General features: G+C 39.3%; 1 protein-coding gene across 2 annotated transcripts in view; it reads left to right on the forward strand.

Moving 5' to 3' along the window:
• SLC13A1 (solute carrier family 13 member 1) overlaps nucleotides 1-25,775 on the forward strand; it is a 210,342-nt gene that overhangs the window by 131,827 nt on the left and 52,740 nt on the right. Inside the window, exon 2 of one of the 2 annotated variants that reach the window (XM_047763530.1) lies at nucleotides 18,943-19,071. In XM_047763530.1, the coding sequence (XP_047619486.1) occupies nucleotides 19,036-19,071 (36 nt within the window). In that variant the 5' untranslated portion in view covers nucleotides 18,943-19,035. Of the gene's footprint in view, nucleotides 1-18,817; nucleotides 19,072-25,775 lie in introns of those variants that run through there. The other variant, XM_047763531.1, reaches the window with a different exon arrangement.

A 25,775-nucleotide genomic window follows, 5' to 3' on the forward strand; every position in this document is an offset into this window, starting at 1 on the left:
CCCAGGGTTTCGGCCAGTTATCCTGGTTAATGTGAACAAAGAAAAGAAGGACAGTTTTGCCTTTTGAAAACCACACCAGAGATTGGTCTTTGATTTCTCACAGACACTCTTGGGCTTATCTCTCCATGTTAATTGTGATAGTAAAACAATAAAAATCGAGATTTAATTTTAACTCATGTTGGTGAGTCTGGGGCAGTAAATGAAGATGATGGGCTAGAGAAATATTAATCCAGGTTGGTTATTTAACATCTGCCTGATTTTGAGGAGAACACTGTTGAAGGCACCTGCTCAGGACAATGAAAGTCTCTTATGTTTTAGTTTACCGCCGGCTTCTCTTAGTAGTTTTCACACTGTTGTTTTTATTGCCATTGCCAATCATCCTCGGCACCAAGGTAAGTGAGCCTGGAAAACAGGCTGGTAGATTTTCTGTTTTACTGTCCTATGTAATTATCTAGCTCAGAGCTGAATGGGTGGTGACGCCTTGGGCTTGAAATCGGGATGATTATACATGGGGTTTTGTCCATTTTTCTCCTTTTTAATGATGAATGTTGTTGATTCTCAGTATTATTAACTAGAATAATTAAATAGTGTATTCAATCAGAATTGTCCTCTGCCTGGCATCCAGATGAGGAGAAGAACGAAAAAATCACAACCCTTGAGATCTTGTCATTCTAGTCATCAATCTCAGGGAGCATCCTGGATGGACACAGTCCCTTCTGCTGAGACAAGGCAGCAATCCTGGGAGTAAGAGCTAGAAAAACAGTTGGGAGTCCTAGGAAGGGTCTAGCATAAACTAACTTGTCAGCTCTGTGGCTTGGTGTGGGCCACGGAACCTCCTGGAAATTTAGTTCCTTATGGGATAAGAAGACATTAAGAGCATGAAGTAATTTTCCTTGGTTAAAAATCTAATAAATTAGTGTTCATGTTATGATCCTTTGAGACTTTATTTCCTTTTGATGTATTTGTAGGGCTTTTTCTGTTTGCTTTTAAGTGTGGTCAGTCTGTTAAGTCCAGAACAATAATTCCAAAGCATTTTGAATATCTTGGTAAAATGGTTTATATCAGCAAACATTTAGTGAGCACCTTCTTTATGCCAGATATGATGAGTGTCTCTTCGTGGTAAAAGGACAGTCACCAGAACTAGGCTCTCTGCTTTAAGTCCCAGGTTTACACTTTAGAAGCTGTGTGAACTGGGCAAATTAACCTCTCTGTGCTTTCATTTTCTCATTTGTAAAATTGGGATGGTAACGGGTTCGTTGTGAGGATTAAATTAACAAGCGCTTATCAAGCCCTTACTTGGAGCAGTGGCTGGCACACCATAAGTGGGCTGGTGAGACTCTCCCCAAAAATCTCTTGACTCCACAGCTGTGCAGTTCCTGCCGCCCTATGATGCCTTTTCTTTGTGTAGAAGAGAACCTTTCTGATGTTCTTTTCTAACAAGTATTAACCAAGGTTGTACTAGTCTGGGTAAAAATAGAATCACAGTAATTATAATACTCCAGCCTCCCTCAGAAGTCTGCCACTGGTCTGGGGATCTCTGAAGGAAATTCATACGAGCTAATAAAAAGTCCTTTTTAGTTCTGCCAAGGTCTCATCTACCTGCCAAGCTGGCGAAGGGACTGGTCTCTGCTGCCCACAGCTGTGGGTTGTCTCCTGCGGGGGGTTGTGGGGGTGCCAGCAGAAAACCACTGGGGCGCGGCCTCCCAGGCTGGGCCTCTCTTAGCATTGAGGTCTGACAGCGCCAGTGGAGGAAGGGAAGAACTCTTCCCCACTTTTCGTCAATGTTCTGAACCCCCGAAGTCTTAGAGAATTTCTAGTGAAAACCACAGGCACACTCCGTTGTTTTGGGTTTGGTTGGTTTTGTTTTTCAGATTCTGTGTGACCCACCCTCCCCTCTTCTCACTGTCCCTCCCACCCCAGCTACTTCTGAGGATCCCTCTATGCATCTCTGGCAGCCACTAGATGACACATTTGAATCACAGACACGGGACTCTAATCTGAATGCCCACCCCACCCCCTTTGGAAGACTTCTTCCCCCATCTACCTGATGGCCTCCTGTTCTCAACTTCCCTGGTCCCACATGCCCCTAGACCTGGCTGAATCTCACCATGAGCACATCCTGATTGATAGCTGGACCCCTGCTATATTTTAATATTTCTGGGTTAGTCTCAGCAGAAGTTCTTACTCATGGCAGAGAAAATAGGAAGTTAAACTAGTCAAGACAAACTCTGGCCACAACTGCATTTCATCTGTGCTGCTCCTTTGACACATACACACATTGACACTTTGATTATCTTCCACAATTTTCAGAGAAAGTGAATATAAACTCTTTGAAAAGGAAGAACAAGTAAATAAATAAAAAGCAACGCTCTCCCTGCATGATTCATTAACCAGAAAGTGTACTCTTGCTAAGAAATGCAATCATTGATTTTTTTTCCCAAGGTGCTATGACAAGAGTACATTAGGTCTGTGGGGAGACCTGGCATCAAGTTACATTTGATGAATTGTGTTCCTCTTTCCTTTCACTCTAATCAACTCATTTGTTAAAACTCAATTAATGTTAATGGTAGGATTTTTTCCTAGTACAATAACGTGATTTCGGTTTTTGGCTACTTTAAATATATATTTCATCATTCAATCAACTGCTAATTAAACACAAAGAATATTTTAAATGTTGCTTACAATGAGAATAAAACTTTTTTCCCAGATTCTGAGCCTTTAGAGTGCATAAAAGCTAAGTAGAGGCTTACTTTGACCTAGTGCAATTTATTATAACTTTCAGGTTACCAAACTGGAGAACCCTATGCCTCTAAACCCACAGTATATAGACAACTAAAGAATTCAAGCAAAACAAAAAGTCAGTTTTGCTTTATAAAAACATAATAAATCTATGTGATATAGAATCAATAATAAATTATTGACCAATTTTTTTCCATTTTTCTTACTGATTATCCAGTTGTTATCTATGTGATATAGAATCAGTAATAAATTATTGACCAATTTTTTTTCCATTTTTCTTACTGATTATCCAGTTGTTATCTATGTGATATAGAATCAGTAATAAATTATTGACCAATTTTTTTTCCATTTTTCTTACTGATTATCCAATTGTCTCTATAGATCAGACTTAACCTTTACCTTGATTCCATCTCAACTTGAAAATGTAACACCAATGATGAGAGACTCCAAGTGATTTTGCAATGTCATATTCAAATGTAAAGGGAAGGGCTTGACTTTACACAGTATGTTTCTGCTTCAGGCATTCTGCCAGCTGCTTTATACAAATTATAATCCAATAAGACAATGACAGATGTTCTATCATTCTTGTTTTACATTGAAAGAAACTGATGCTCAAAGATATGTGACCCAACATAAGCCACAGAGATGCTATAGAAGCTGGATTTGAACTCAGGTTCTGTCAGAACTCAGAACTCATGCTTTAACTGTGGTTTTGTTTTAATTTTTTTTTTAATTTTGTGCTTTTGAATATTGACTCTCTATTTTGAAGAGTTACGTTAAGTGTGCTTGATAATTCTTTATCAACAACTCAGGCATAGTTCTCTATGATAATATGTTAGACAAGTCAAACCAGAGAAGAGGTGTATGTTAGCCATTTTCTCAATTGACCTCATGCTACTCAGTGTCTTTAAGTGGGAAAATTACAATGATTCTAATTGCTGGGGATGGACCTCTGAGAAATGGAGTTGTGGTCTCATATGTGTCATTGGCTGAATGTCCCAGAGTCCCCACTAAACAAGCTGGTGTTATCAACTTGTCAGGATGTGGTGCCCCTTTCTTCATGGATGCTTACCATGAGTCATGGCATTAGGCTGGCATCTCACTATCTTCCAGTTGAAAGAGACCTTGGAACTGTGCATTCAATATTTTCATGGAAATGATATTTGATAGCAAAATAAATAAATAAATAAATAAATAAATAAATATGCATCACCCCAGAAGCCCACAGGTATAAGTCAAACAGAAGCTTAAATTCAGTTCTTATGAATTAGGTATTGTAATTGGTCAAATTTTGCAGATTAGAAATGAAGATAGAAACAAGTGAATAGCTTACCAAAACGTGGCTCTACAGATGTTTCCAATCAACATCTGTCTGACTCTAGAGTCAGTGATCTCAACCGTAACTGAATATTCGTGTCTTTATAGCTTCCACAGTGGTAATAAGTATACTCCTAAGATGCTGGTGTACATGTCACTTTACTAAAGGAATTTGTTTTCTTATTGCTTTACACCGAAACATCAGAAATGCTATATTTTTAACTGTCACATAAACATAAAAGCAGTCTTAGTCTTTTCCCAATTAATAGCTAGTTATTGGTAAAACACGCTTGTCATGCAATTGATATTTATGCAGATATTTGAATACAATGAATAACTGCACTGACTTTTTCTCCTTTTGGAGAGGAAATTTCTTAAATGTTCCCAGATTAAAACTTTGTTAAAATTGGCCTAGGCTACACACCATGGTTCCAGTGATATTCTTTGTGTACCTTTTTTCTTTTATGACTATTTCTAGCATCTTGTTAATTTTTACCTTTCTCAGAACTCTGTCCTATCTCCTTAGTTATTTTTCTAGTTTTTGGCTTTTCTTTGCATTTTTTTTTTTTTGATGGAACAAAATGATAAAAAAAAAAAAAAGAAGAAGACCAGGTTTGGTTGATGAGTTGTAAGGGGAGAAAATGGAACAATAGTATCTTATTTGTAGAGTGCATTTCTTCCAGGTATGTCACTCCATCTAGTTTATCCATTCATTAAGGATCCCTTTCTTTGGTTAAGGAGAGAGGAAAACAGCCACACCGACACTGAGCAGCATTCCCTAGTGGGTTGGTTGTAAATCCAATACCAGATTTCAGGTTTCCGTCAGATCCTTCAAGATTTCTCTAGAAAATATTTTCAGTAAAGAGAAACTTGAAGAGTGGAGAGAGTGGGAGAGTCAGCAGGGTGTTAGTGAGCTGGACCAGCCAAGGTTAGGGATAGAGGAAATACAGCAGGAAGGGCCACCTTTCTTTCTGCACCTGTCGTGGGCTACTTCTGTTTTCTTCACAGTTTATGCATCTGATGCATGCATCCTGAATTTCAACGTTGTAACAAAGTTATAAGTAAAAGAAAATGATACATAATGAGGGACTTATCTAGAAAAACTAAACTTATGGGAGAAATATATTGCTCGGAAGGAAGTGTAAATTTAAAATCTATAAAGGCTTTAATGGAAGGGGAAGTGGTAGGTTGAGAGATATAACAAAGAAAAATGAAAACGAGTGGGAGAGAGTTTTAAAGCACCACAAGAAAAGAAGAAGGGGAGGAATTCCAAGAAAGCATGAACTTCCGAAGGGGTGAATCAAGTAATGAAAGAGTAGATACTGTTTTCACTATTGGTTTAAACTGTTGTAAGGATTTAAGATAAGAGGGGGAATGCTATAAATTCCAAGAAAGTGAACACTTTAGATACAAAAGAGTGTCAAAATGATGGAGGACAAGAAGAAAGAAAACATAGGAATCATGCTAATAGTAATGTGGTAGGAGATGAACAGAACCAGCAAATCCAAATGTGCTGTGTATTTGTCTCATGAATATTGTATGAGAACTTGCTAAGCCCAAAGTGTTGTGCTCAGTGAATGGTGGCACATACATAGAAGTTTAAATTAATGTTTCTCCTTTCAAGTAGCTTGTACAATCACTGAAAAGTCAATATATACCATGGCGAACATTCATCACAAAATAAGGTTGTGTGTGGACTCATGTCAAATGTTTGAAACAAATCATTTGTGTTGTTGTAGACATGGAATTAAAAGGTGGCTACACTTTTAGGGGTTCCTCACCCTCTAGCCCCTCCATTCTCCCAACTACACACAGTCCCACTTGCCTCCAACTGCTGCTCTATTTTCTTTGTCTCAGAGGACCTGCTACCCTTCACCCCATTTCCATACCTGAAACCTGTGTGTCATGTCACATCCCTCAGATAGTCCTAAGCCCCTGTCCCTCAGTCCGTTTCGCTTTATCTCCTGAATCTACCCACCTCCCACGTCCATGCCTGCCTGGCATTGCTTTGCACAAGGCTGTCTTTATCTCTCTCTTTTATAAACCATTTTCACGTTCTTTTTCCGAAGTGCCAGAGGACTATTTAAAAAATGCCAACCTCGTCCTCTTGAACCGCTGGCAAATTTCTTCGTGGTTCCCTTTTTCTGACAGAGGGAAAAACATCAAAACAAAACATTTATATGCAATAGAGCTTTGGGATTTTTGCTGTTTATTTGTCCTTACAGGTCTCCCCAAAGTCCCCAGTACTTATCTCCCACATTCATATTTCCCACGTTAGGAATATTTCCCTATCTGCCGCCGCTAGAGTATCCATGACTAAGCTTGCCTGTCTTTGCACCTGCTGTGTCCTCTTCCTCTCTCCCTGTCTGTCCTTCTTGGAAAAAGCAGCTCGGCTGTGATATGAAGAGAGTCATCCTCCATGCTCTCCCTTCATGATTCTGGCAACATTGGCCTCTATTCATTTTGATTTTATCTTTACCTCTCCCTCTAAACTGGAACAAGAACACGGAACATGCTTGACTTGTTTCTTCCTGCCCAGACACAGTGCCAGCACACAGGACATAGTGGATTAAGTGGGCTGAAGGGATGAATTAAGGATTACTTGTGGCAAAAGGATGTGAGTACCTAAGTTAGATCTTATAGGAAGGAAAAGATACAGGAGAAAGAAGATGATGAAAGGAAGGAACTTCAAATAGTGTGCAGAGAGTGACTAAGGGACAGAACAAGAATGTAAGTGTAACAGGGATGTGTCTCTTCCACAAAGTCCTTCTTTTCTTTTCATGATACACTTTTATAGCTTGTTGGGTAACAATAATGTATGTGAATGTCCAGCACCAGCCTCCTAACAACCATTAAAAAAAGTTAATAGCATCCCCATTTTACAGATAAGCAAACAGACACTCAAAAGAGATTAAGGATGTTCCCCCAACTCACACAGTCTGTAAGAGGAGTAGGAGGATTTAAAGATAAGCTGTCTAACTCCCAAACCCATTGATGCTACAGCTACTTGAATGGATTTTTTTTTTTTCTTTTCTGGTCTTTTTATGGCTGTACCCACAGCATATAGAAATTCCCAAGCTAGGGGTCAAATTGGAGCTGTAGCTGCTGGCCTACACCACTGCCACAGCAAGGTGAGATCCAAGCTTTGTCTGCGACCTACACCTTAGCTCACAGCAGTGCTGGATCCTTAACCCACTGAACAAAGCCAAGGATCAACCCCCCTTCCTCATGGATACTAGTTGGTTCATTACCGCTAAGCCCTGATGGAAATTTCTTGAATGGCAATTCTATCAGATCTGTAAAATCTTGTGCACTCTTGTTCCTGCATTTGCAATTACAAAAACACATATTGAGATGAGGTTGCCCACTGCCTGGGTTGCAGAGCAACCACGGCCCTTGGTTCACAAATAGTGTGAGCAAGAAACAAACTTTGGTTAAGTTGCTGAGATTTAGAGATTTTTGCCACAGCATGACCTAGGCTGTCCTGACTTACCTAACATATTCTGCAAAACCCACCAGGTGACTCTGTCATGCTGCCCTCTGTCCCATTTCCTCATCTGTACAGTGAACAAGACGCTTAAAAGAAATTTCAGTGTTATCTGTGGATTCACTGCCCTAGGTTCTTGTGTGAAATCACAACCCCTGAATGGGAAGTCCAGGAGGCTGCACCTTTAACGACTCCTCTTGACTCCAAAGCAGTTAATTCACGGACTACATTTTGGTCACACCCTAACACATCATCAGGTTAGAAAACAAGACGATCTCTAGGGCTATTTCCAGTTCCACTGTGTGCATGGGATAGGAGCACAGTGCCTCTCCATTATGAATTGGTTTCAGATTAAGTGAAAAGAAGGAGTTAAAAATTCCTTTGTAATTGACATAGTGGAATCACCAGCTGCCTTTCCTTGCTGTCCATTTTCGGCTAAAAACTAATAAGAAATGCTAACTATTTTTCCTTGATTTTGTAGTTCAGCTCCTTCTTATTCTTCATCTTCCACGATGAGGACATTTGTAGTCACTTTTAAGCTTTGCAATGAATATGGATTGAGTCTTGAGACATCCTTGCATTAGTAGGGATAGGTGTGTCACAAACCATGCAAACACCTTTTCAGGCTCTGTCAAAGAATAATAGTGTTTTTCTTGTAGCACACAGATTCAGAATGCATGGTTTTTCTCCTGACTTAATTTCTTTGTGTCGAAAATCAATTGCAATGAGTGAGGCCTATGATTGGTCCCGCTTTTCTCAAGCTGTGCTGAGAGGTCGTACCCACATACATACTAATTCATCAGGAAAATTACTCCCTAATATCAGTCAGTGTGTTATTAAAAAAGGGGGGGAGGGCTGAAAAAACTGTATTTTAAAGCCCAATTTATATTTCATTTCCCTCTGGAGCTATAATTTAAAAAGAACCAAGGTGATTTTTAAATATAATCAGCCACATTTCCCAAGATAATTTGACACTCAGAACTTGGAGAAGGGAGGCAGTCATTATCCAAATTGCCTAGTCATAGCTGCATTTGCCTTTTCTGCCTGTGCAGCAATTGCCTACCTGCGCTTACTAAGTGGTTAAGTTATGACTGGAGTATTGTTAGAGGATGTGGGAGAGTGTCAGCTCTGGAGAAGTGTCCAATGCAGGTAAAAGTTTTAGTCCCAATTCCAGCTTATTGGTAAGAGAGATGAGACCTTGGGAGAAACATAGAAACATTCACCCACAGGAATGAGCATTAAAGTATCCAATGCCAGGCCAATAGAAGAGAAAACAGAAAAGAGAACAAAGCAAAGAAAAGAAGCTAATGAATTTTATGCCTAGGAGAGTAATTGGATGTTTATATAGGGACCAAGATATGTGAATTAAAATGGTTTTAGAAAAGACACAGAGAAACTTCATTTGTTCAATAAATATTACTGAGCACAATCTATATGCCAGGCACTTTTTAAGTGCTGAGAATAGGGCAGTAAGTGAAATAAGATATGCTCTTGTAGATATACTTGGACTGAACTCTACTACATATGAGCAATGTGATTATTTTTGTCTTTTGTCTTTTTAGGGCATATGGAGGTTCCCAGGCTAGGGTCCAATCAGAGCTACAGCTGCCAGCCTACACCACAGCCAGGCAACTCCAGATCCAAGCCACATCTGTGACCTACACCCACAGCTCACGGCAACACCGGATTTCTAACCCACTGAGCAAGACCAGGGATTGAACCCGCAACCTCATGGTTCCTAGTCGGATTTGTTTCTGCTGCGCCACAACAGGAACTCCTGAGCAATGTGATTATTGATCCTTAAACATAGAATTACAATACCTACTTTATAGAATTTGGGTAAGCACTAAATAAAACATCCTGTGGAGCACCAAGTCTACCTAGCATGGAGTAGATATTCCTAAATGTTATTTTCCCCTCTTCTTAGTCATAAGTCAGAAAAATAGATTTGTCTCTCTTTTTTGGCAAATATCTTTACCATTTAAATAAGATTTCCTGTCTATAAAGCCTATCATCAGCAATCCAGATGGAGTTTGGGTAATTTAGACCCCCCCACACAACCTCATCTACTTCTCTACCATAAACACAAAACAAGCTAATATTACTGTAGACCAGAGTGAGTCAGAAAAGCAAGCAAGCAGAACAAATGTGAGAATTCATGGTCTAAAGTGCTCTCAGGTCAGTCTAGGTCATTCATTTCAGTGCCACAAGCTAAGGGCTGGAGAGTGGTTTTCTTAAGCTATGAAAGACCAAACAAAGCTAGACTGACCGCCATCTGTGGTGGCAGTCAGAGGAAGCCGACTGCCAAGCCTCCCAGCCAAGCCTGATCCAAGCTACCTGATCCAACTAGAGGGCTGTGTTTGCATTGTCCTGGCAGCACAGGACTTCAAGCTGACAAGATAAGGCACATTCTGGATTGTGAGTTAGGGACTGTCTGGAGGCAACTTTAAAACTTCTAGATGGGGAATAAAGAGTACAGAAAGAAAAAACATAAAAACAAAACAATTGCCACTCTGGATAAATCTGAAAATAAAATTTCAGAATATTATAAGACAATTAAGAAAATATGACAATGAAATCAACACAGAGATGAAGATACTCCAAATAAAATAAAAATGATAGGAAAATCAGCAGATGAGGATAGAGAAAAAACCCACAAAAAACCCAAGTTATTTTTAAAATAGAAATATATTAATTACAATTTTAAAATAGAAATTCATCAATATTTTAAAAATGGAAATATATCAATTGTATTTCTTAAAGAGAAATATATCAATAACCTAGACGTGGATAAGTTCCTAGAAACATACAACCTATCAAGGTTGAATCATAAAGAAATAGAAAACCTGAACAGACCAACACTGAGTAAGGTGCTTAAATCAGTAATCAAAAACTTCCTAACAAAGAAAAGCCCAGGACCAGGGCTTCACTGGCAAATGCCGCAAAATATTTAAAAAAGAATTAATGCTAAATATACACTTATATAGAAATATTATTAAGAATCTGAAAATAACTCCACAAATTCATGGGGAAAAAAAAGTAAACAACAAAACAGAAAGATGGACAGAGACTATAAGTAAGATAATTTGCAGGAGAGAAACAATTATGTTCAATAACCACGAAAAAATACTTCAGTGGTATTCAAGCAAATGCAAATTATATTAAGAAGAACTTTCCGTACCATCAGATTGCCAAATACACAAATTAGTCCAATATACCAATCATTGGTGAACCAGAACTTTCTCACGTTGTTGGTACTAACATAGGCTGATAGAACCATCTTGCATAGCAGTTGGGCAGTACCTAGCAAAATTCAAAGGCATCCCTTCCACCCAGAAATTTCAATACTACTTTTATATAATAGCTAGGGAAATCTCTTTCCTATATTCACCTGGAGCTATGTACAAAGATGTTCATGGCCTTATGATAATAAGCCATCAGTAGAAAAAGAGACAAGTTAATTATAACTTATGTTAAAAATGCTATATCCATTTAAAATGAGTAATTTGATAGGGATTGCATTGAATCTGTAGATTGCTTTGGGTAGTATGGCCATTTTTACAATATTGATTTTCCCAATCCAGGAACATGGAATATCTTTCCATTTCTTTACATCTTCTTTGATTTCTTTGATGAAAGTTTTATAGTTCTCGGCATATAGGTCCTTTACCTCCTTGGTCAGGTGTATTCCGAGGTATTTGATTTTGTGAGGTGCAATTTTAAAAGGTATTATATTTTTGTATTCCTTTTCTAATATTTCATTGCTGGTATACAGAAATGCAACTGACTTCTAAATGTTCATCTTATATCCTGCTACTTTGCTGAATTTATGAATCAGTTCAAGTAGTTTTGGGGTGGAGTCCTTAGGGTTTTCTATGTATAGTATCATGTCATCTGCATACAGTGACAGTTTGATCTCTTCTCTTCCTATATGGATGCCTTTTATTTCTTTGGTTTGTCTAATTGCTGTGGCTAGGCCTTCCAAAACGATGTTGAAGAGCAGTGGTGAGAGGGGGCATCTCTGTCTTGTTCCAGATTGGAGTGAGAAGGCTCTCAGTTTTTCCCCATTGAGTATTATATTTGCTGTGGGTTTCTCATAAATGGCTTTGATTACATTCAGGAATGTTCCCTCTATACCCACTTTGGTGAGGGTCTTGATCATGAATGGATGTTGGACTTTGTCAAATGCTTTTTCTGCGTCTATTGAGATGATCCTATGATTTTTGACTTTTTTTTTTGTTAATATGGTGTATGATGCTGATTGATTTGCGTATGTTGAACCATCCTTGTGAACCTGGGATGAACCCAACCTGGTCATGGTGTATAATTTTTTTGGTATGTTGTTGGATTCGGTTGGCTAAGATTTTGTTGAGAATTTTTGCATCTATATTCATCAATGATATTGGCCGATAGTTTTCTTTTTTGGTGGTATCTCTGTCTGGTTTTGGAATGAGGGTGATAGTGACATCATAGAATGAATTAACAACAGATCCACATGTATCAAAATGAATGCCTTGATACATAAAACACGGAGTGAAAAAACAAGTTGAGGAGTTCCTATTGTGGCTCAGCAGGTTAAGGATCCAACGTAGTCTCCATGAGGATATAGGTTTGATCCCTGGCCTAGCTCAGTGGGTTAAGGATCTGGGATTGCCGTAAGCTGTGGCCTAGATCGCAGATGTGGTTCAGATCTGGTGTTGCTGTGGCTGTGGTGCAGGCCTGCAGCTGCAGCTCCAATCTGACCCCTAGCCTGGGAACTTTTGTATGCTGTGGCCATAAAAAAAGTAATTTTAAAAAAGCAAGTTGAAAATAATATATTCGGAAAATCTTATTTGATCTTAAGAGCACATGTTGTTTGTTAATGTATTAATGTCTGCATGTAGTAAAATCACAAAAGCATGGATAGAAAAGATACAAATCATGTTCCAGACAATGGTTGACTTCTGGGATTTCAGAGGCGAAAGAAGCGAAGGAGTGGTATATATAAATCCTGAAAGTTTTATTTATTTTTTTAAAACCTCAAGCAAATGTGGCAAAATGTCCACACTTTAAAGTATGTGCACAGTGTTTATTATACAATTTTACCATATGTTCTTAATATTTCATAATTTTTAAAAAGCTTTTAAGAGATACACTGTTAGAAGGCTTCATATACTAAATTTTTTTTAAAAAAAATCAGGAAACATAAATTTCTTGTCCATGTTGATCAGCAGCAGCACATAATTGCTTCTTCTCCCTGATAGTTTGAGAGAATCTCTTAATAGGAAGGCGGAGATGGCCAGAAAGACATAGCATATACACACAGAGCAGGAAACCACAGTTTAGTGACATTACACCTCCTAGTATCTGGTGGAATTTACATCATCTGTTTTCTGCACAGCCATCTCTGTTGTGGGACGTGGTTTGTTTGCTGAACTTCTCACTGTAAATTTTGGAAGTGGTAGGGAGTAGATAGAATTTTTTAAATAGAAAATTGGTATTTTTATTTTTGAGGAGTCCTCTGGATTTTCCCCCTTTGTTTCATATAGTATTTTGAGAAGAAATCATTGCTTTAAATTTTTTTTTATAAGATCAGTCTTAGTCGTACCTTTGGATCATTTTTTCTTCCTATATTTTCCTTCAAGATAAATAAAATAAAAGTAGACATGATTTATGTGGCTCTCACTCAGTTCAGGAATTTATAATACTAAATGCTTTGCTATCTCTGGAACAGAATTTGACTCAAGTTTTTCCTTGTTATGGTTGCAGGGTTAATTTTATTTTATTTTTTATTTATTTATTTTTTTGCTTTTTTCTTTTTAGGGCTGTACCTGTGGCATATGGAAGTTCCCACGCTAGGGGTCAAATTGGAGCTACAGCTGCCTGCCACAGCCACAACAACGCCAGATCCTTAACCGACTGAGCAAGGCTGGGAATTGAACCCGAAACCTCATTGCTTCCTAGTCAGATTTGTTTCTGCTGAGCCACGAGGGGAGCTCCACAGGGTTAATTTTAATAAAGATATCAGACATACTCACGACTGTCATTAGACTTTCACCCACAGTCTAACTTACTTGACAACTGGCCTTTTATTGTTGTTGCATAATTTTTTGCTTGTGGTAGTAGTTGTGGGGATTGTGGTATATGATGACGGTATTGGTGGTGTTATTCTTTTTTTAGCAGCAGGGGGCTTAATAATAGGTGGGGAAAGAGAAGGAAGAGAAAAAAAGTAAAGAGATTAAGAAGAGACAAAGACAGAGGTTCCCATGATGGCTCAGCCAGTTAAGTACCCAACATAGTCTCTGTGAAGATGCAGGTTCGATCCCTGGCCTCACCCAGGGGGTTAAGGATCCTGTGTTACCACAAGCTGCATCCAGGACCCAGCATTGCAATGGGAGGCCTGCAGCTGTAGTTCCAATTTGACCCCTAGCTCCCTAGCCTGGGAACTTCCATATGCCACATGTTGGGCCTTAAAAACAAAATTGTTTTTAAATTAAAAAAGTAAAAGAGAGAGAGAAAGAGAAGAGACAGACTGTATAGCTAGGGGTAATAGAGTCCCTCTAAGAATTTCCAGAGATGAAATGAAGGAATTTTTTCCTCTGTCTTAAAAATGATTCTACAAATCGAACCTTCAGAATGTCTTTTATGTTGCACACACTGAGACAGTTTCTGGGTTTTCTTCTTCATCAGAAAAATCTGTTCACCAAAAATTATTCACCCTCAATTTTTTTGAATACATGTAAATAACAAATGAAATGTTTATCTTTTTTTCCTTCTTCTTCTTAAGAATATTAACAGATCTTTGATTTCTTAAAAATAACCCCATATATATTAAATATGAGTCTTAAAATAAAATGCTTAACATCATGCCTGGAGTAAACTTCTGTTGTTGAATGCCTGGGATGCTGATGGGAGAGAACACTTTCCTGCCTATGACTCCAAGCCTGACCAAGAAAGAGCCCATAATAGGACTTCCCGTGTGGCTCACAACATAACTACTCAGCGTTGCTTCTACAGAAAGAGCCCATAATAGACAAGGAGGAATTGGAAGGTTTTCCTAGGATGGATCCATCAATAGTACGACTGCATTACTTATCGGCCAAATAGGGACACTTTTGAGAATGAAAGGGGTCACTAATCAAAAGGGACACCTGGGGAGTTCCCATTATGGTGCAGCAGAAACGAATCCACTAGTATCCATGAGACTAGGGTTTGATCCTTGGCCTCACTCAGTGGGTTAAGGATCCGGTGTTGCCACAAGCTGTGGTGTAGGTTACAGAAGTGGCTCAGATCCCGCATTGCTGTGGCTGTGGTGTTGGTTGGCAGCTGCAGCTCCGATTCGACCCTTAGCCTGAGAACTTCCATATGCCGTGGGTGTGGTCCTCAAAGCAAAATAAACAAACAAATAAATAAAAATAAAGGGAGTTCCTGTCATGGCTCAGTGGTTAGCAAATCTGACTAGGAACCATGAGGTTGCAGGTTCAATCCCTGGCATTGCTCAGTAGGTTAAGGATCTGGCGTTGCCGTGAGTTGTGGTGTAGGTCGCAGATGCGGCTTGAATCTGGCATTGCTGTGGCTCTGGCATAGGCCGGCAGCTACAGCTCCGATTAGACCCCTAGCCTGGGAACTTCCATATGCCAAGGGAGTGGCCCCAGAAAAGGCAAAAGACAAAAAATAAAATAAATAAATAAATAGACAAAATAAAATAAAATTGAACCAAACATTATATTAAAAGGGGAGGGGGGACACCTGTACAACAGCTCACACTATCCCAAGAAAACTAGGGCATATGGCCACATCCATTACTCATTCAGAGGGTGTTAATTCTGGTTTCCTCCTTTCCTAGGCTTTGCGCTTCCTTAAGATATTAGAAAAGGAGACATTTCCTACAAATTCTGGGAAGGTGGTTATCAAGGACCACAGATATGATGGTGCCTTAGCCATGTGCAATTGTAATCTCCTAGGACACGTGTGCAAAAATAGGAAATGTACCTAAGTGTTCAGGGAAAGCTCCACAGAGAAGATGGAAATTTGATCCTCACATTGCAGAATGGACAAGTTTTCCAAACAGTCTGAGTCTAGGGATTCAGCTTGGGCAAAAGGATACTACCTGGAAGCGTGTTTCTGATGTACAAGTCGGACCCAGCGATGAAGATAAAAGGGACAGTCCGAAAGAGGTGGTAACCTAGGGCTTCTCCAACTTTAACTTATGTAAGAATCACCTGGGGAATCTGAAAATGCTGATCCTGAATAAGTGTGTATGTCTGGGGAAGAGCCTGAGATTCTGCATTTCCCACAAGCTCCCAGAACATATTGATGCTGCTGGTCCATGGACCACTCAGCTGGGAGGCAGAGAAATCCAACCAAGCAATCCAGGTTCTGATTCTGAAATGGTAAAGCAAGATTTGCAAGGAAAAGCAGGTAGGCAGCATTTTTATTACCAGAGATTTTACTCAGACGCTGACTAAGGCCAGGAAGGTAAGGGAATACAGGAGATGGTGTGGTGTTAAATGTGCAGGACTGAGAGCACAATTCAGTCTCTAAAGGGGAAGCTCTCCTCCACCCTGGAGAACTGTTGACCTGGAAAAATATGATCCCAATGTTACCAAATTCCTTAGTTTTTCAAGAGATCCAGAAATTCAGATTTTATTTCTAACACGATATCTGCTGGTTTGCACATCTTTACTGAAATTAAACTCACACATACCATTGTAAGTCAAATAAACTGTATTCTCTTGCTAGACTTGGCATCAGCTTGCAACAGCTTCATCTAAATAGTCAAATGAGGAGTTCTCTTGTGGTGTAGTAGGTTAAGGATCCAGTGTTGTCACTACAGTGGCTTGGGTGCTGCTGGGGCACGGGTTTGATCCCTGGCCCAGGAACTTCCATGTCTGTAGGCACGGCCCCCCCGCCCCGACCTCCCCAAAATCGTCAAACTAAGTCAAAGTGTCCAGGAGTCCAGAATATGGTCACAGGCAGATAGAAGCTGTCACTTGAGAGTATATGAGGGCTAGTATGACTGCCTGATTGGACATTATGGATTAGAACTTAGAAAAAGCATGCATGATGAGGAGCAAGGACCAGAACCCAAATACGAGGAAAGGACTATAGCTAAGACTCTTTAGAAATATTTCAGGAGTTCCCGTCATGGTTCAGTGGAAACAAATCTGATTAGGAACCATGAGGTTCCAGGTTCAATCCCTGACCTCACTCAGTGGGTTAAGGATCCAGCAATGCCGTGAGCTATGGTGTGCAGATGTGGCTCAGATCTGGCATTGCTGTGGCTCTGGCATAGGCCAGCAGCTGTAGCCTTGATTAGACCCCTAGCCTGGGAACCTCCATATGCTGTGGGTGCGGCCCTAAAAAAAGCAAAAAAAAAAAAAAGAAATATTTCAGGAAGTACTGGGGGGAGTCCTGTATAGTGAGAGTGAAGGTGGCCTTGAATGCCAGATGAGGGTTTTGGATTCTTTTCATTAAATAACTAAAAAAATCACTGACTTTATCATTTGAAGTCTGGGCTGGACCAGTTAAAATATGAAAGTAGTCTAGGCAGGCCAGTAATTTAATATTTGAATTTTGGCTCTTTATTCTCTCCCCAAAGTTTCCCCATCTGAGTAGACTATGAGTGTCTAGCTGAAGTAGACCCATGTGGAAATGAAATTTCAACCCCGTGGCAGGGGATATGTGTGGCAAACTGAATTCCTTGGCACCATATTTTATTTATTTTTCTGATGTTTTAGCAGTCCCTTAGATTGGTCCTCCACATAGTTGTCAGGGTAGCTAGTCCATTAATCCAGCCTCATGTAAGGAATGACAAAATCAAAGTGGATTCTTGGAAGATGATCTGGTTTTGGAAGAGCCTTGCCTATGGTGAAGGAAGTGGAATGGAGGCTGAAGGGCAGATTTGAGAGACAAAATCCCCATCCCCCCACCCCCAGGGGCGGGGCCCTGGGGTTGGCGGAGGAATGGACAGGACCAAGAGACTGGTTGGTTGTTATTAAAAAGCAAAGTCCTTTTTATTTTTGAAATCTAGGTTCTTATAAGTGTGATAGAAAACAGAGTCATAATGAAGAGCTTTGGGGTTAGCTATGTGTTCTAAGAGCAAAAGCAGGCCCAGTCTTTCTCCTACTCTGGCATTTTAAATTAAGCTCTTTTTCACAAATTCCCTCAAGAGCAAGTCAGGAAGATTTAGTCAAGGCTCAGCTTTGTTTTACTGTTTTATTGTTTGTCAAGATTGTGTAGGGAGACTTTGTACAAAATCATCAACATCAAAACACCTTTATTCTTTCTCCTTGAAAAAGCACAATAAAGATATGACATAATTGTGGCTTATTAAGAATTTCTTAAAAACCCCCTGAGAGTTGTAAGGATGCTGTCTGAGTAAAGAGCAGGCCCAGAGGGTGCACCCTGAGGTAGGTGAATCGAGGCCAGCAGAGCTATAAATATTACTGCCCTGAGAAAATCTTAAATAAAAGACTTCATTGGACTCAGAGAGCAGTTTTTGTAAATTTGTAAATTTTTCAAAGGTAGCTCAGAATTTGCAGATATTAAGCAGTATGAGAACAAAACAAAGCCATATAAGAGATGCTAACCTTTATCGATCACTTAGTATGTCCTGGGTGATTTCATATCAAAATTATTTATTTAAGCCAAATATAATGATAAATTTCAACCATTTCTTAACAGTACCCTAAAACAGAAACCCATGGGTTTTTGTTTTATACCTAGCAAAACAACCAATTCTATTAAGAGTCTCCATCCTGTTGAGTCTCCCTGTGTCTCCCCAAGAGCTCAGTTCTTTCTAAAAAGCAAGTGGAAGTCTCTTCACCCCCAGGTCCCTGTCACTTGGGAGCTAATTCAGTCTCATCATGCTGTGTAACTAGACACTGTTCTTAGTTCTCTGCAAAAAAAAAAGCATGCCAGAAATTTTCTTCTAGATTAATTTCTCTTTTATATAGTGGGCAGGGAAGGCAGGTGTGTGTGCATAGGTCCCACCCAACCAGGCACCAAGGAGTGCAGCTAAAAGGCAGGGGTGTCCTGCCCTGGGGAAAGGCAGTAACTTGGTCATTTCCACACTCTAGCAGAAATGGGAGTGGATTTTATAGGCCAGATGAAGGGGAGAGCAAACACTTATGCACACAGAAAACTGACTATATGCTCTTACCTGTTTTGAAGGAAATGCGAAGGAAACATGATGAATGAGGATTTTTTTATGTCACTGTTTTTTCATGAGCATTACATTGTAATTCTTAGAACCCCTAAGAAATAACTATTTTTTGCCCAACTCAAAGGTGCAGAGGCCTTCAGTTTCTTCTTACTTTCTCTGTGACTTAGTTCCATTCAGCAAATGTGGGTGTGATTTTAACAATGGTTTCCCTGCCTCCTAATCTCACCTTGTATTTTGCCTTTATTCTGTCCAGGAAGCAGAATGTGCCTACACCCTCTTCGTTGTTGCCGTGTTTTGGCTGACAGAAGCTTTGCCTCTGTCGGTGACAGCTTTGTTGCCTGGACTAATGTTCCCCTTGTTTGGGATCATGCCTTCCAAGGAGGTAAGTTTTCCTGTGGCTCTTTGTCATAATTAGATTACCAATAGTGTGCTGATGCTTCAAGGAGAAAGTTGTATTTAAAAGGAACAATAATCCTCTTGATAAGGCTTCCACAGGAGTCCTCCAAACTTCCAACTGTTTCTTGCCTTGAGAATTCTGCCTTTGTGTCCAACTTTGGGTGGACAAAAGCAAAACACAGGCTACGGCTTCTTGCATCGTGCGTGTCTGCAAGAGAAATGCAGGTCCAGTCTTCCCAGGCTGTCATCTACACATGGTGCCTCCCTCCCAGCAAAAGGGCCACCTCTTTCATGTCCTGCATCAGCTTTTTCTATTCAACAGAATTCAGTGTCACACAGTGTTGGAAAAGCAATTTTTATTTTTAATGAAGAAAAAGCTTCCCTGTTTTCTTTTCCAGAAAGCTGCCATTTCAGAAGATAAAGCCAAATTAACTTTCACATGTATTTCCATTTTGCTCTTGCTGAGAGGAGTTTATTCATGCTGAGAGGTGTTTCTTACCTTTACACAATCTAAGGGTACCCATCTGAAGAAAATGGATTCAGTTTCCCATTAAAAGCATGAAAGGCATTTAAACCAGAATATCTATCTCCTTGAAGCTTTCAGCCACCCAGCTCACAATTTCCTAAACCACAGCTGAAACATTCTCAGGAAAGATGTCACGTTCAAGATGCCAGGCAATGCAGTTTATCACCTTTGGACTTCTATCCTCTGCCCAGGTCCAATAATGCTATCATGAGGCTCATCTGTCCTGTAATGTGGGTGGAGACTTTTTTTTTAAACTAACCTATGATCCAGTTTTTCCTCCCTTGTGGGAGAAGCTATTCTCTTCCTTATTTTCATGTCATTATTCCCCATTTTGGAGTCCAGCTCCATCTTTTTACATTTCTGATCCCCCCTGCTCCTCTTTTCTTACTGCATTTTCCCATCGCTCATAATCTTGACTCTTCTCTTTCTAAGCACTGTTGATTTGGAAGAGTGTATCTGAGGCTGTACTTTTGTTCCTCTCAGCCTAGGCTGAAGCTCTGCCCCTGCCACAGAACCTGGGACCTATCATTTAAGAAGTTTCTCAAGTGCTCCAACATGCTCTTTGCCTCTAAGTAAAGGAAATATAAAAAGAAGGGGTTGGCAAGTCTTCAGAAATCGGGTGCCCAATTCCTAATCCCTGTCCTGCTGACCTGGGGGTTCCTAACTCCAGAGATAATTAAGTTTAGCAGTCACATATTTGTCTCTTATGATGTAATAACAATCAAATTGACTTTTTCAAAGAAGCTGAGCAAGATTAACTGGCATTATGGGGGATTTCTGTAGCAGGTAGGCTAGAAGGTGACAAGAAGATAAGGATGCCTAGGTAGGCCTGGCTTTGTGGGAGCTGCCAAAGAAATATCTCTGCCTCTTTGGGGATGTGGAGGCCTGACTAGAGGCAGCAAACTTATAAGTGCCCATGGCAGTTGCATTATTCAGGCTGCCAACATCTGCCCGAACCCTCTATCCCTCAGGTTATCAGTCTCAGACTAACAGTCAAAGCATCTTTGACTTGGAAGGGAGTTCTGGGTCATACACCCTGGGGCAGGAATTCCCCTCCATGATATCTCTCACTGAGATCACTCAGGAAGTGTTTAAAAGTTTCCTTGAGTGGGCCTATACTACTCCACAAAGGAATCCTTACCATGTTTGAAGAATCATAACACTTAAGCAGCTTGGCCTTTTTGAGCCCAGGTCTGAAACACAGCCATTTTGACTCTTTAAACTTGTCTCTAACATCTAAGTTTCCACAAATAATCCTCATCTTCCTTCCACGTGGTAGTGTTGCTTGGATTTGAACATAAGTATCACGTCCTCAAGTTGTCCTAATTTCAGGCTTTAGAGTTTCCAAACCCAACTCCCTTCCTCAAGCCCACCACTGCCATCTCCATCACCGCCACATCTTCTTTTCTCTTCCTGAAACTCTGTCTAGTTTGTCAGTGAGATTCAAGGATTCAGTGGTTAATGAATGTAATGTCTGTCATATGGCGAACACTCCATACATGTTAGTTAATGTTATTATTATGTGAACATCGGCAGATGCAAACAGATCACTCAAGAGACATTCCAACTGTTGTGAAGCTCAGGGGCTCTGTCTTCTCCCCTCTAGAATTTCAGCCTAAATGTGTTTTAAATTTCATTTGACTTTTTTCACCTGTTAAACTTGATGGGAACTTGGAACAAATCAAAATTCCTTCGGAGTGTTATTGGAGAAAAACTTCAATCTTGTGATTCTCTTGCTAGACAGGGCCACTGACCTTTTACTCAGAAATAGCGGACCAAAGCCACAGGGAATGAGCTAGAGATTTAGTCAGAAGCTCTGAGCTTAAAACCTGATATTCACCTCTGATTACTTGTATGAACCTTGTCATGATCCTTAACAACTCTTTTTTTCTCATTTGTAAATAGGCGATTTTACTGCCACACAATCCAAGGGTTGTTGTAACAGTCAAATCTAATAATACATGTACACCCATGATGCATACTAGCTACCAAGTATTCTTATGAGTTTTAATATGCACAGTTAAAATTTGCCTGTTAGTGTTACACTGTCACTCTAGCCTACTAAAGCGTCTTGAAATCACAGCTTTGTCATTGGGGAGAGTGACGTGTTTCCAATGTCCTTATCTAACCTCAGAGCCCAAAACATTGCTCTCTTTGGCCACCATAGTTTTAAACTTAATTTACCCATTTATTTAGTGAATGTGAAATATCTATCTTACTGAGCACGTGGTTACATTGGAGAATATCACAAATACTGACTTTCCTATCTGTGGAATTAAACCTGAAATACTAAATATTTAGTGTGACCAATTAGATTTTCCAAGATATGTAGCATTACTATTATTATTAAAAATATGTTTATATGTAATATATAAATGTGAAGATACACATATATAGATATACAGATACACATATGCAGATATTGAATATATAGATATACAGATATTATATTACACATTTACTCAGTCAGTTCCTGGCAGAGTTCAGTGTGTTTGAACTCTGCCAGGAACTTGAGAATACATCAATAAATAAAAACAAGTAAACATCTCTGTCTTCCTAGGAGAAAAGAGACAATGGACAATATACCTTAGTGAGTAGGTCAATTGCATAGTGAGTGAGAAGGTAATTGGTGCTGTGGAAAAAAATGCAGAAAGCTAATGAGGATTGGAAGAGGGTAGTAGTTTTAAATTAAATAAGATGATCAGAGTAGACCTCAATGAGACATCAAAACGGGAACAAAGATGTACAGAGAATGAGGGAGTTAGCCATTTGGATGCATGAAGGAACAATGATTGCTGAAGGGAAAACACCCAGTGCAAAGACCTCAAGATGGATATATGTCTGCAGTGTGCCTGGAGCAGAGTGAGTGAAGGGGAGAGAGATAGGAGATGATGTCAGGAAGATAATGTTATGGGGGACTGGACCATGGAGGTTAAAGAAGACTATTGTGAGGTGCTAACTCTGAATGAAGTGAGACTCTCTAGAGAATTTTAAGTGGAAAAGTGACATGATTTATTTGACTTTTATTTTATAAGGATAACTTGAGCTACTGAGTTGAGAAACCAGGTGGAAAAAGGTGACGGGTAGTAATAGTAGATTATTGCAATTATCCAGGTAAGAGGACATCGTAATTCAGACAAGCAATAGAACTAAGAATATTGGATATATTATTGATACATTTTTAAAGCAAAACCAACAAAATTTCCTAAATGACATAATATGGCATATAATAAAAAGAAAGGAGTTCAGAATACCTCATAGCTATATGACCTGCCAGCTAGAAAAAATGGAGTTGTTACCAATTGAAATTGATGGGCAGAGTAGGCTTGTTGCAGGAGAGAGGTTAATACCTGGAGTTCACTGTTGGACATTAGGTTTGAAACACCTATTTGACATCTAAGTGAAGATGTTGAGTAGGCATTTAAATGCAAAAGAGTCCAGTGTTCAAGAGAGAGAAATATGGATTTGAGAACTCTCAGCATTAGGATGGTATTTAAATCCTGCAACTCAAGATTATTTAGGGAGTCAAGGTAGAAAATCAAAGAGGAGAGAGACGTGAGCTTGGGAGAATCACATTACAGGTTGGTGAGAAAAGAAAGTACTAGCAAAGAAGACTGAGAAAGCTAAGTTATTGAGATAGGAGGAAGACTATGAGAGTGCAGGATCCTGAAACCCAAGTGGAGCAAATGTTTCAAGGATGCGGCAATGATCAAATGTGTCCCATCTGCTAATAGGACAATTAATGTGAAAACTGGAAATTGACAATTGGATTTAGCAACACAAGTCAATATTTAAAAAAAAAAACAAACAACAAAATATAGGCTTTATAATCATACACATTATAACTGACAAAGCATCTTTTTAAAAAATCCCATTTAATTCACAAACTTGTTGTGAAGTATTATATAACTTTTATGAGAAGATAGATTGACTTGTAGAAAGGTTGCTAAACTGGTGTAAATTACATTGCTAACAGAGAACCCAAGAGCTCTGATCACAAAAGTTCATGTTTTTTAATGAAATTCCATTTTCAAACAAATATAACTACCTTGATCTTGCAAATAGATTTCAAATTCCATTAGGAATTTTTCTTGACATAGCAATTTTACCTCAAAAATAGTTGTATTTATCAGTGTCATTTCAAACCAATAGCACCTTTTCTTATTACTTCTTGTATGAGTAGACTATAAATAAACACATCTGCCTGTGGCTAGGGTTCTACAAATATAACAACTGATTAAAAAACAAAGAATGGGTAATGCAATGGAAAACAGAAAATGTGAAAGTTCCTCCTTAGGTTTAACAACTAATTTCATTTGGACAATTGTGTTGCAGGCCATATATATATGTATTTTTTTTGCATATTCTATTAAGGGATTGCAAACTGTGAATCTGAGGGCCAAATCTAATTTTAAAATTTTTATTGGAAACACATCCAGCTATTCATTTACATTTGTCTTTATCTACTTTTGTGGTACAAAGACAAGTTGAGTAGTCATGATAGTTGTGAAACTATAAGGCTCACAAAGTCTAAAATATTTATTATTTGACACTTTACAAAGTCTGTCAACTACTGGTATAATTTAAATAGTGTAATCTCTTCAAGAATATTTCATGTTCCTGTATTTCTTTCTGTGTTTAATTGCTCCCTAACAATTGCTTGCTTCTATATGTTCCTTTGTATTTTTGAAGTAATTCTGTATTTATCCTCTTATTTAATTCTCAGAGTGTTGGCGAAATAGGATCTTATTTCCATGAGCAAAATTGCAAAAGAGATAAGGGCAGAGGAAAACTCAAATATCTATTAATATGTTGGTAATCAATGCAAGTATCAGAGCCTATAAGAAGGCTTTCCCAATTCCCCTTTGGACTTCAACTGTATTGATGAGGTATCTCCTATGCACTTATGATATGCACTTTTCATTAGCTTGTTTTTCATCATCTAATAACCTGTAAGGTTCTTGAGTCTAGAGACTTATTAACTCAATATATATACCACACGTGTGCTAAGTCCATAAATACAGTGATCAGTAAGACACGTCTCTGCCTTGAAAATATGTCTATTCATATAGCTTAATGAATAAGATAATTAAATAAAGAAATGACCACTATATAGATTAAATTGTTCCAAAACAAAAGGAAGTACCATCCAACCAAGTTGATGGTGGTCAGGGAACCCTTCTTGGAAGAAATGACATGTGAGTTAATCCATGAAGGATGACTAGGGGTGACCAAAGTGAGAGAAGAGGATCATTCTAGGTTAAATGACAAGAAGTGTTAAAGCATTTCTGGGTTTGGGGAATTGCACACATGGGGGGAAGTTGGTGGAGCACTGAAAGACTAAGCAGGAAAAGTGAGATCAGACCAAATAATGAAAAGTCTTGTAAAACATATTGAGAAGATTGGATTTGGTCTCAAAAGACCTGGAGTCCACTGAAGGAGTATAGGAAAGACAATGCAACCACATTTACACCTTATTTATTTATTTACTTTTTTTTTTTTATCTTTTGTCTTTTTAGGGCCACACCGGCAGCATATGGAGGTTCCCAGGGTAGGGGTCTAATCGGAGCTGTAGCTGCCGGCCTACGTCAGAGCCACAGCAATGTGGGGTCCAAGCCACATCTGCAACCTGCACCACAGCTCACAGCAATGCCGGATCCTTAACCCACTGAGCAAGGCCAGGGTTTGAACCTGCAACCTCATGGTTCCTAGTTGGATTCGTTTCTGCTGCGCCATGATGGGAACTCCTTTTATTTACTTACTTCAATTTTCTTATGGCCCCACCTATGGCATATGGAAGTTCCCAGGCTTGGGGTCAAATCTGAGCCTACGCCACAGCCAAGGCAACACGAGATCGGGATCCAAGCTGCATCTGTAACCTATACCACAGCTTGTGGCAATGCTGAGTCCTTACCCCACTGAGTGAGGCCAGGGATCAAACCTGCATCCTCACAGAAAGAACATCAGGTCCTTAACCTGCTGAGCAACAATGGAAACTCCAGATTACACTGAAGAATAGTGACTATAACAATGGTAAGGGGTGGATTGGAAAAAGATCATACAGTAACCAGATGAGAAATGGTGAAGGGCTTAATTAAGGTGGTAATGTGGACATAGAGGAAATTTGACAAATTTAAGATGTGAAGGAACTAGAAATAATAGTA

This window comes from Phacochoerus africanus, chromosome 16 (genome assembly GCF_016906955.1).
Source record: "Phacochoerus africanus isolate WHEZ1 chromosome 16, ROS_Pafr_v1, whole genome shotgun sequence".
Classification (NCBI taxonomy): Eukaryota; Metazoa; Chordata; class Mammalia; order Artiodactyla; family Suidae; genus Phacochoerus; species Phacochoerus africanus.